The following is a 13057-nucleotide window of genomic DNA, read 5'->3' on the forward strand; positions in this document are numbered from 1 at the left end:
GAAGGTCATAAGACAGTAAACGCGAGAAAGGAAATAGAATTTTCTGAAACTTAAGAATAAGCCTAAGGAATTCTTCTTATATATAAGACAAAGACAGTAAATGAAGGAATTGGACCATTAGTAAAAATGAACATGACACACTAACTACTGATGACAAGGAATTGGCTACCACACTGAACTATTCTTTCAATTCCATATTCACAATTGAAGAAACATCTCAAATAATGCAACCAATGAAAATGTTTCAAGGATCTGATGAATGTTAGAGAAATAAAGAGCTATGAAGTACTTAAATACCTGGACTATTTGAATCCTAATCTAACGTCGGCAATAACTTAGCTCCAAGATTTTTAAAGCTCAGGTGACAGCTGATACACCCCATGACAAAAATATTCAACAAATCTCTATTGGATGGTCAGGTGCCAACTGACTAGAAACTAGCAAGTGTTACTCCTATATATAAAAAAGGAGACAAAAAGTGTGCCTTGAACTACCGCCCAATTACCCTTATGTCGGTGTTAGGTAAATTGATGGAAAAATAATACGAGATAAAATTGTCATGTTCCTAGAACACAAAATCATATCACACAACCAACATGGTTTCTGCAACAGAAGATCCAGTCTGACAAATTTGCTGGAATTTTTTAACGTTATGTATCAGAACTGGGACAAACCACCTGTTGTAGTATATTTAGATTTCCAAAAGGTTTTCAATAAAGTACTTCACAAGAAACTTTTAAATAAACTTATAGCACATGGAATCAGAGAAGAACTCTGTACATGGATCAGAGACTGGCTTACTAGAAGAAAGCAGCATGTAGTATTAAATGGTGAAGCCTCAGATTGGCTAGACATAATGAGTGGTGTGCCACAAGGGTTGGTCCTAGGCCCAATTCTTTTCATAATATACTTTAATGACCTAGAACTCAGTCTCATATTTAAGATCTCCAAATATGCTGACAATACTAAACTAGGAGGTAAAGCTGTAAACAGGCGGGACTGCAAAATGATTCAAAGAGAACTTAGTAGCAAGTCAGCAAAATGGCAAGTGAAATTTAATGTAGATAAGTGTAAAGTTATGCACTCTGGAGACAAGAGGACATGTTACGACTACAAACTATTTGGAAACTCTCTAAGGTAAATGAAGAAAAGGACCTTGGAGTTTTCATTAGCAACAATCCGAAATACACTAAACAGTATCACGTAGCAAGTAAAAAGGCAACCAAATGTTAAGTTTCATAGCCAGGAACATATGTTATAAGACACCGGAAAAAATTCTCACACTTTATAATTCTCTGATAAGACTACATCTTAAATATGCAGTCCAATTTTGGTCCCCAAATTTTTAAAAAGACGAGGAGAAATTAAAGCAAGCACAAAGACAAGCAACAAAATTGATCCCATCCCTTAGAAATATGGAATACAAAGAGGCTTAAACAAGTGGATCTCTTCTTCCTTATAAAACATAGACTTCATGGTGTCTTTAATCCAAGAGTTCAAAATTTTTGACAAGTCTGATAAAGTAAAACATGAACACCTTTTTGAAATACAAGAAAATACAGTTACCAGAAAAAATGGAATAAAACTCAAAGGTAAAAGATGTGGTATGGATGTTGGAAAAGTTTCTGATCCTATAGTTGTGTTGAGCACTGGAATAAGTTACTGTCAGTCATAGTGAATGCTAAGACTATAAATACCCTCAAAAGTAGTTTGGACAAATATTTTGCAAATAGAGGTATACTCTGAGAAAAATGCAAGAAATAAACTTATAAACAACAGCAGTTATGGGGACACTAGAAGACTAATGAGCAACAGTGGTGATAGCTTATAAAACTGTTGAGCAGAATTACATTTTCTTCTCAAGTTAAAAAAAATTCTAGACAACCCAGTCATGGACTAATCAAGGCCTACTGTTGTCTGTCTTTCTCATGTAAACTCATGTAAACCTGTCCCTTAACCCTGCTAAACCCAATAACCTTGCTTTTATTCACATTTACTCTCAACTTCCTTCTTTCACACACTCTTCCAAACTCATTTAACAATTCTGCAGTTTCTTCCTCAGAGTTTCCACTAAAACTGTTTTATCAGAAAACAACTGACTCACCTCCCAGACCCTGTCAACATATACAGACTGCATACTCACCTTTCTCTCCCAGACTCTTGCATTCACCTTCCTTATCACTTCATTCATAAACAAATTAAACAACCATTCCTTCTACAGCCTCATTTAATTTCCACTTTACTTAAGTTTGTACATCCTCAGGCCTCTCCATTAATCTTTATGCTGTGCATTTGTGAAGCCCCCAAATTCCTATTTTCCTCTCTTAAACAATGCCACCCTTTATGATCTTTCTTGATTTCTAAATTTCTTTTTGTTCTCCTCTACCTGTGTTGTGTTCTCTTACTTGAGTGATGGCACTTACCAGGCAAATGGTTCTAACTTTTCTAGGGCCATCTAGAGCTTATTCATATTCTTAAATTTTTTATCCCATTTTTTTTAATAATTTCAAATAAAATCTCAAAACTTTTTGTTCTCTGTTGATTCATCCTTTATTTCTTCCTCTTTTCCTGGTGTATCTAGTCACAACTGATATTTTCTCTTGTATGAATCCTTTCCTGATTAACCTTGAAAATTAAAAAACTTTAGCCTTCTTGACTTTGTGTTTGTTTGATCACAGGCTTGTCTTAAACGCTTGATTATGGATGGAACATTTGTGTTCCTGAATGCATTTTTGCAGTACACTATGGCTGGGTCAAATACATTCCAATCCTTTTCTCAATTTTTGCACGTTAGTTTGAGGGTGGTATGAGTTTAGAAAGTATTGTATGGCAATCTATCTATTTCCATCAGCTGTGTCCATATTTTAAAAAAAAATTCTCAGTAACCATTGCAATAGTGAAGAGGAAGGAGGATGTACAATAACTGCATCTTGACCAGTAGGCAACAGAAAGAGGTGCCAACACCAACCCAAACTTCTACATTCATCTTATTGAGTCAACAGAAGTTGACAAAGCTCTGTTCTACATAGAGAAGAGTGACACTGATAATGATGTTGCTACAAAAGAGCAAACAGCAACTGAGAAAGATGAACTGAGGGGTGATGAAGCCAAGTACATATTCAAAATTTAACAGAAAAATAAATCTGTAGAATGAGTTATATATTCTTTCTATTGATTTACATTTGTGTGAGTGTGCATGAGAGAGAGAGAGAGAGAGAGAGAGAGAGAGAGAGAGAGAGAGAGAGAGAGAGAGAGAGAGAGAGAGAGAGAGAGAGAGACTGTGCATGTTTGTGTGAAACATAGAGAGCAGGGGAATTGAGGGTGACGTGCTTGTGTGTTTGAGGCAGAGAGATTGTGAGTTTGAGGCACCATCACAGCTGGCAGCAATGATTCATGACAAAACAGCCTTAATAAGCAGCCAGGCATCTTTTCTGCCCAAAGTGCTCTTTGAGTTTTTTATGATTCACACTGCTGACTCAGTAACACCAAAAGGCCTCCCGACAAATGCTGCACTTCATGTGTGAAAGGCTAACAAATAAGACCACATTATGATCTTAAGATATGACTTTCCTTGCCCCACCTTGGGGTAGCACAACTCTTGTAACCAGTTTTATGCTTAGAGGCCGTATCTAAGGGTAAAAAGCAACAAAATTTAGTTATCAAAATTTATGATGCTTCAAGATCACTTAGGGAATTCCTCACTCAGCAAGAGGTATAATAACACTGAATGACACAGCCAGAGCACAGGCAACAATGCTTGGGTGACATGGTTATTGCATTTGTGCAATGCTGTGCACATCTTGCCACCACTTTGCTGGATCCCACCAAGCTTGGCTTATAGTAGTCTACAGCTGCTGCAAAACTCACCTGATCAGTGGAAAAAATTCCCTGGATACTCAAAACTCCATGTCACAGTTTGTAAAATAGAATCCATTATCTTAAGTGTGGATATTCAAAACCATGGCTGAAAATACTGTGATAGACACATCTTGTAGCGACTTTTAATGATTTTTAAAGAGAATGATTTTAAGCAAAATTCATAGCTAGTTTTTATCCAAATAACTATTAATTGATACATATTTGATTAGCATGGTCCCTATTTTAGTTTTATATATGTACTGGTTTCACCTTGCAGAACATTTAAAGTAATTACAAATTAACCATATCCCATTGAGATGGCAAACTACTACATCGTGACACCTAGTAAAGTCACGCCAACTGTCTCCAGCAAGTAGCCTTGTCTTGGACTCATGCAAGAAACTGAAATAAACCAGAGATGTATGCATCATATAGTAAATGTTGCAACCTTAAAATGTATAAGGCGAGTCCTAATCAGGCAAGATGATGCCACAGAAAAGGAGATTTGGAAGCTACAATACTAACAGTACATGCAACCTAACTCAATGAGTGGAACTGCAAAATGAATAAAATATCCTCACATTGTGCAGATGCTCAGCCTTTGGGAAATCTAACATTATTCAACCATTGTAGATAGTTAATGTGGAGATAGTAGTAATAGGCCTGTACTACTATTCTTTTGTAAAAACTTGGTTACTTTTTTCCATACTGGTCTCTTGTGAATGTTTACAGTTTCATTATTCTCAAAGCATAATGACCAAATAAAGATGCACTAACCAGAGACATCATCATAAACACACCAACACATGATACTGCATCTGCAAACCTAACTGCTATGTAATGGGGGATTCATGTTTAGAGCACAGTACTCTCATAATCTTTCTTCCCTGATAGTTCTCTACGTGATTTCTGTGTTTCATTTTTAGTTTTATTCATAACTTCTCAGTTTTACCTTGAAAATTCTTATGCTAAGAAATTTTCATACTAAAGGAGCTATTGTGATCAGTGTGTATTTTCTTATTACTTGGAATAGAAATAAAGAAGTGGACATCATCGTGGGGAAGCTGCTGTCTCTGTACGTGAATGAAAGTCAGTACTCCTGCTTCGTGCTCTTCTGTCTTGAATTACTTCTATGTAGCAAAGAAATTGTGGAGGTCTCTTGGTCTAGTCTGTCAGGGAAACAACAGCTTTTATATCTAGACCTACTGGCAGCTATCTTGACAGACCCATCGCACTCAAGGTGTGAACCACTACCCAGCTCCACAATTACTTTTCTAGTCAACATATTTAAGGTAAGGAACTACGCTTACAGAAAATTAGATTAAGAAGTCCCTCCCCCCTCTGACAGAGTCTACTGTAATAAAGTATTTTTGTTTACCATAATATATTGGTTTAGCACTACTGTGAACAATGAATTGTTTCAGAAGGTCCATTAATTCTGATGTACCAATAACCATCTTTTGCCTTACACAAGGTTATCCGAAGAGGATGTTTATTTATCTCTATCTTCAACACAAATCTCTGCACTTACTAACACCTCACTCAACATGACAGTGTCTCTTTGCTTAAAGTTGTTTTTTGTTTCAAAGTAATTCTCTAATTATGTTACTAAATAATATTCCATAACTCTGTTTTCTTTTGAATTGTTTTTCCTAACCTTTCACTCTATCAAGTGTATTTTGAAGTTCCTTTGTAACACCATTTTTTTTTTTTTTTTTGTATGAATGATTGTATTGGTAAGTAGTAATTGGTAGGCAGCCAACAACCAAGGAGGTATATCACCAGTGCTACCCATCTGGGTATCAGGAGGGTTAGTGACGGCTATGTAGTGAGTCAGCACTTCAGTGGTTGTCAAGTTGCACTCCTTTCACCCAGAAAGCAGTCTTTTCTTTCTGCCTTACCTATACATGGACTACTGGCATTCTGTCCACAGACATACAATCTTTCCTTGTCATACGCAACACTTGGCAACACTTTAACTCACATAGCCCATTCTTCAAAACTAGATGCGTGTGTGGGCATTTATGTATATACATGTGTATGTGGGTGGGTTGGGCCATTCTTTCGTCAGTTTCCATGTGCTACCTCGCTAATGCGGGAGACAGCGACAAAGTATAATAAAAATAAAATATAATATCTTACCAACACACATCCCTTGAGCTATTTTTTTTTAAAGTTATCAAAAAAAATGTAGTTAATATTAATTGATTTATCAAGGAGGAACTTTCTTGAGAGAAATGTTTAGAAAAATAATGAAGACCACAATACACCATATGATTGTATCAATTATAAATGAAATGTTTTGAAGCAGACGTTGATACTAAGAATCGGCATGAGGTATGACTATCTATTTCAGCTATAATCTTGTATAATTTACAGAATATTTGGGTAATTTTCAATGTGTGCATTAGGTAAGAACCTGTTGAAGGGAAATGTGCATATCAGATATATAAGAAAATGTCATCTAATGTATTTTATAAATCATATGCTTTTTTGACCAAAAGGGATGTAAGACTAGGTAAGAATTCCATCTCCTCAGTTCAAGAAAACCCAAAAATTGGGTGAAATATATCAGAATAACACAGTTTATGCCATACAAATATTCTGTTTTGTGTCCAAATGAGCTAGAAGAACAGTGTTTGATGTAACATAAGAAAGAATTCTTTCTGTGAGATAGTTAAGCCTTTGATTACCCTCATCAGTAAGTCATAGCAACAGTTAAGCCCTTATTGCCCTCATCAGTAAGTTGCTTGCTACAGAAAAAGTATCAGATGAATGAAGTTTGCCACTGTAACACCGACTTTCAAAAAAGGTAATAAGTCATTGCCTGGAAATTTATGTCCTATTAGCTTAACCTCTGAAGTTGGAAAACTCATGGAAACCATCATTCAAGACAGAATTGTTAACCATTTAAAGGACCACCACTTATTAAATGATTCTCAACATAGTTTGGACAAAATTTCTCATGTCTGACAAATCTGCTTGGTTTCTTTTATAGTATATGCAACATTTATGACAAAAGTAAAGCAGCTGATGTTTTCTATCCAAATTTTCGAAAGGTTTCGATAAGGTTCCACATCAAAGTTTACCAGAGAAAATTAAATCACATGGTACTGATGGGAATGTACTTCAGTGGCTGATCATCCATAAACAAAACATTGTGATTAATGGTCAAGCCTCAGAATGGTTAGACACAACAATTGCAGTGCCACAAGTCTTGGGACCAGTTCTCTCTCTCTCTTATCAAAATTCAGTCATGATTCAAAGTTGGGAAATCAATCAACAAATGAACTGGAATGTCTACAGCTTCAAACTGATACAAACAAACTGATGGACAGGCTCATAGGTGAATTTTAGCATTAATAAGTGCAAAAGTTTTACACGTTGGTTGTAAAAACAAAAAGGCAAGCTACTGTATGAATTCTGTTGAACTGCAAAAGGTAAATGGGGGAAAAGACTACGGCATAATAATCTCTGGCAATCTAAATCTAATTAAGCAGTGAAGAGAGGGAACAAAATTCTTGGATTCATAGGAAAGGTCTTAGAATTTAAGTTTAGGGAAATTATCCTTACTCTTTACGATTAACTGTTTCGCCCACATCTTGAACATTCTATTCAGTTTTGGTTAGCCTGCCTTAAAATGACATAGACAGAATGAAGAGTACAGCATAACGCTACCAAGATGGCTCCTGGACTGAGAAACAAATCATACGAGAGTAGACTAATTGACAAGAATCTATTTAACTCAGAAAAGAGAAGATTAAGAGGTGATCTAATATAAGTATTCAAATTATCAGACTTTGATAATCTTGGTCTATCATCTATCAAGTTACTTAAGACTTGACTTGTTTGATTTTCCTAATAGTACTGGGTTCAAACTATTGGACAAATGTTTTACCTTTAATGAGGCAAAATACTTTTTCTCCCACTTGAATGTTAACATATGGAATGCTATGCCAAACAGAGTGGCTGAAAGCAGTGCTATAGATACTTTTAAGAAAAGACTTGATTATTTCTTTGCTTCAAGTCTTCAACTTAACACTATTTGCACCTCCTTTGTCAATGAAAATTTGCAGGTTATTCTCTTTACATTATCTGTATGCCTCCAAACTTTTACCACACCAGTCTGAGAGCTGATATCTTCCACATCACAAACTGCCTCGAAAGGATCCAATGGTATGTTGCTGCTTGAATTCCTGTTGTATGTTATGATGCACCAAATCATCAGCTCCCTGTCTACAACCAGGCCCCACAAACCTTTTAATGGTTTATTTTAACTTGTTGACCCCTGTATACCACACTGTTTCAGTTCACTCTATCCTATGCACCCCTTTTACACTTCTGCAAGTTCAGCCCAATCACTCAAAATCTTTTTCACTCCATCCTTCCATCTCCAATTTGGTCTCCCTGTTCTTGTTCCCTCCACTTCTGACACATATTTCCTCTATGTCAACATTTCCTCATTCATTCTCTTCATATGTCCACATCATTTCAGCATGCCTTCATCAGCTCTCTCAAACACACTCTTTTTATGACCACACCTCTCTCATCCTTTCAATACTTACTTATGTTTTAAAAGACAGGATTCTTTCACATCCTCCAAAATTTGTAAATACTTTTCACTTACATAATCATATCTATATTTCAATTAAGGCTGGCCTTTATATGGACTTTTGTCTGTGACTGTCCTCAAACATTTCATTTCCAACATATCCACCCTTTTCCTCACAGCCTTATCTGTAGCCCATGCCTTGCATCCATATAATATTATTGGGACTACTACACCTTCAAACATGCTCATTATTGCCCTCCCAGATAACAATTCCCTTTCCACACATTCTTCAGTTCTCCCAGAACCCCCCCCCCCCCCCCACCACCACCACCACCACCACCAACCCTATGACTCGCTCTGCTTCCATGGTTTCATTTGCTGCCATGTCCACTCCCAGGTATCTAAAGCACTTCACTTCCTGCAATTTTTCTGCTTCAAACACACACCCCAACTAACTTGTCCCTTAACCCTGCTAAACCTAATTACTTTTCTTTTATTCATACTTTTAACTTCCTCTTTTAATACATACTTCCAAACTCAGTCATCAACTTCTGCATTTTCTCACTCAAATCTGCCACCAGTACTGTGTTAACAAACAACAACTGACTCGCTTCCTAGGCCCTCTCATGCCCTACAGACTACATACTTACCCCTTTCTCAAAGACCCTCACATTTTCCTCCTTCACCACCCCATCCATAAACAAACAAAATAACCATAGTGACAACACACACCCCTGCTACAGACCAGCCTTCATTTGAAATCATTCACTTTCCTCTGCTCCTACTCGTACACATGCATTACATACACAATAAGAACTTCTCACTGCTTCTAGCAGCTGTTCTCCCTTACCATTGCTATCAACCCTATCATGTGCTTTCACCACATTCATAAATGCTACATACAAATCTATCCGTTTCTCTAAGCATTTCTTAGACTATTATTAAAGCAAACACCTAATCTACACATCCTCTACCATTTATGAAACCACACTGCTCCTCTTCAGTGTGATGTTCTGTACATCCTTTCACCCTCTCAGTCACTATTCTTGCATACAACTCTCCAGGTACACTCAACAAGCCTATAACTCTGTAGTTTGAACCATACATATTTTGAAAGTCCTACTTAACCACTCAACAACACAGTCACCCCATTACTTTATAAATTCAGATTCAAAACCATCAACTCCAATCGCCTTGCCACATTTTATCTTATGTAAGGCTTTCACCACCTCTTCTCTCTTCACCAAACCACCCTCCATGACTCTCACTTTGCATACCAACCCAACCCAAATCCCCTACAACTTCCACCCAATCATTAAACATATTCAACAGTCCTTCAAAATACTTACTCCATCTCACTTCATCACTACCTTTTACCACTTCCCTTTTAGCCCCCTTCAGTGATGTTCCTATTTGTTTTCTTTTTCTCACATTATTAGCCTTCTCCCAAAGCACCTTGCTCTTCCTAAAGTTTACTCATACTCACTCACCTCAACTCTCTTTGTCCTCTTTTTCAACCCCTGCACTGTCCTTTTGACCTCCTCCCACTTTCTCTTATACATCCCCCAATCATTTGCACTCCTTCCCTGTAAGTATCATTCAGATGCCTCTCTTTTCTTTTTCACAAGCAATGTTCCTTCTTCATCCTATCAATAACCATCATAATCTGCTCACCACCCACCTTTTGCAAGCCACATGCATCTCCTGTGCATGCCAGTACTGCTTCCTTAAATACCTCTCATCCTTCACCCACTCCCCTTGCTTCATTTACTCTCATCTTTTGCCATTCTGTACTCAGCCTCTTCTGGTATTTCTTCACACAAGTCTCTTTTTCAAGCTACTTACTCTCATTACTCTCTTTATACCAATTACAAATCTTCACCCTCACCACCACAAGATAGTGATCAAGCATTCCACCAGCTGCCCCTCTCAGCTTTTTTACACCCAAAAGTTTCTCTTTTATACACCTATCAATCAATATGTAATCCAAAAATGCTCACTGACTATCTTAACTGCACCATATGTATACTTGTGTATGTCCCTCTCTTTAACTAGGCATTCCCAATCACCTGTCCTTTTTTGGCATACAACTCCATAAGCTGTTCACCATTTCCATTCATAATACTGAATACTCCATGCCCCCAAATTATATCCTTAACTGCCACATTAGTCACCTTTGCATTAAAGTAACCCATCACTTTCCACTCTAGAATTCACTTCCTTGCACTATTTAACATGCTCTCACAAATCCTGCTTCAGGAGCAGTGCTACTCCTTTCTTAGCTCTCATCCTCTTACCAACCCCTGACTTTACTCCTAAGATATTTCCAAACCATTTTTCCCCTTTACCCTTGAACTTTGTTTCACCCAGAGCCAGAACATCCAATTTCTTTCTTCAGACATATTATCCAATTCTCCTCTCTTCTTATCTTGGTTACATACACACACATTTAGACACCCCAGCCTGAGCCTTTGAGGAGGATGAGCACTGTGAAAAGATTCATAGCCAGTCAAAAAATTCTAATTATTTTGCTCTTGGGGTCTCACCAGACTGGTTTACAAGCATTTATTTGTGTGTCCAGGCCCCACAGACCTTTCCATGGTTTACCCCAGGCGCTTCACATGCCCTAGTTCAATCCACTGACAGCACGGTGACCCCAGTATACCACATCGTTCCAATTCACTCTATTCCTTGCACATCTTTCACCCTCCTGTATGTTCAGGCCCCAATCACTCAAAATCTTTTTCACTCCATCCTTCCACCTCCAATTTGGTCTCCCACTTGTCCTCGTTCCCTCCACTTCTGACACATATATCCTCTTTGTCAATCTTTCCCCACTCATTCTCTCCATATGTCCAAACCATTTCAATGCAACCTCTTCTGCTCTCTCAGCCACACTCTTTTTATTTCCTCACATCTCTCTTGCCCTTTCATTATTTACTCGATCAAACCACCTCGCACTACATGTTGTTCTCAAACATTCCATTTCCCTCCTCTGTACAACCTACTTAAAACCAATGCTCGCAACCATATAACTTTGTTGGAACTACTACTACTTCAAACATACCCATATTTTCTCCGAGATAACATTCTCTCCTTCCACTCATTCTTCATCTCTCCTAGAACCTTCACCCCCTCCTCTACCCTGTGACTCACTTCAGCTTCCATGGATCCATCTGCTGCTAAGTCTACTGCCAAGTATCTAAAAACTTCACTTCCACCAATTTTTTCCATTCAAACTTACATCCCAATTAACTTGTCCCTCAACCTTACTAAACCTAATAACCTTGCTCTTATTCACTTTTACTCTCATCTTTCTCCTTTCACATACTTTTTCAAACTGAGTCACCTATTATTCATGCATTATAATAAAGATACTTATACAGCACATCTTGACATTATATTATCGATAAAAAAAGATAATTGAATTATTAGGTGGGTCGTGGACATCAGCTAACTGAGTCATTGTTCCTGTGTGAAGTTTCTGCCAGCTACTGCTTTGGAACAGCACTTGTGGAACCCTAGTGCCAATTTATGACAAGGGAAGGGCCAACAAACCATGTGGACTTTCAAACTCTTTTTTATTGTTATTTGCTGGGGAAACCCTGTTATTGCAGCTACCTGCAAGTTGCAGTCATGAGACTTATCCTGTTATCATGGCAAAAGGGTAAAGCAAATGATTTAAGCGGGTTTTGTTATTTGTAAAAGAGAGAGTGAACTGGAGCAATGTGATTAACACAGATTGATGTACTGTCAATGGACTGAACCAAGGCAAATGAAGCAGTAAGGAGAAACATGGAAAGATTTATGGTGCCTACTTGAGAATAAGGGACGGTGGTTTCAGTGCATTACATTACAGCTAAAGAATGGATGTTAGGGAAAAGACTGTGAAGTGATTATCATCTCTAATTTTATTTCCACATGCATATGGATCATAGGGTGGGGGAGGGGGCGAAAATCCTGGGAGCCTTGAAGAATGTGTGGAAGTCGAGAACATTATCTCGGAAAGCAAAAATGGGTATGTTTGAAGGAATAGTGGTTCCAACAATGTTGTATGGTTGCGAGGCGTGGGCTATGGATAGAGTTGTGCGCAGGAGGGTGGATGTGCCGGAAATGAGATGTTTGAGGACAATGTGTGGTGTGAGGTGGTTTGATCGAGTAAGTAACATAAGGGTAAGAGAGATGTGTGGAAATAAAAAGAGCGTGGTTGAGAGAGCAGAAGAGGGTGTTTTGAAATGGTTTGGGCACATGGAGAGAATGAGTGAGGAAAGATTGACCAAGAGGATATATGTGTCGGAGGTGGAGGGAACGAGAAGTGGGAGACCAAATTGGAGGTGGAAAGATGGAGTGAAAAAGATTTTGTGTGATCGGGGCCTGAACATGCAGGAGGGTGAAAGGAGGGCAAGGAATAGAGTGAATTGGATCAATGTGGTATACCGGGGTTGACGTGCTGTCAGTGGATTGAATCAGGGCATGTGAAGTGTCTGGGGTAAACCATGGAAAGCTGTGTAGGTATGTATATTTGCGTGTGTGGACGTGTATGTATATATATGTGTATGGGGGTGGGTTGGGCCATTTCTTTCGTCTGTTTCCTTGCGCTACCTCGCAAACGCGGGAGACAGCGACAAAGCAAAAAAAAAAAAAAAA

At 38.0% G+C, this 13057-nt stretch overlaps 1 protein-coding gene and 1 long non-coding RNA gene across 7 annotated transcripts in view; one reads left to right on the forward strand and one right to left on the reverse strand.

The window, feature by feature from the left end:
* Positions 1-13057, forward strand: part of LOC139756375 (ataxin-10) — a 62291-nt gene that overhangs the window by 30258 nt on the left and 18976 nt on the right. For all 6 annotated transcript variants that reach the window (XM_071675771.1, XM_071675789.1, XM_071675797.1 and 3 more), the window contains one exon: positions 4892-5150. In XM_071675771.1, the coding sequence (XP_071531872.1) occupies positions 4892-5150 (259 nt within the window). The remainder of the gene's footprint in view (positions 1-4891; positions 5151-13057) is intronic.
* LOC139756410 (uncharacterized) overlaps positions 3113-13057 on the reverse strand; it is a 225148-nt gene continuing 215203 nt past the window's right edge. Inside the window, exon 3 of the long non-coding RNA XR_011714333.1 lies at positions 3113-4260. This is a non-coding gene — a long non-coding RNA (uncharacterized lncRNA). The remainder of the gene's footprint in view (positions 4261-13057) is intronic.

The sequence above is a fragment of the Panulirus ornatus genome, chromosome 2 (genome assembly GCF_036320965.1).
Source record: "Panulirus ornatus isolate Po-2019 chromosome 2, ASM3632096v1, whole genome shotgun sequence".
Lineage (NCBI taxonomy): Eukaryota > Metazoa > Arthropoda > Malacostraca > Decapoda > Palinuridae > Panulirus > Panulirus ornatus.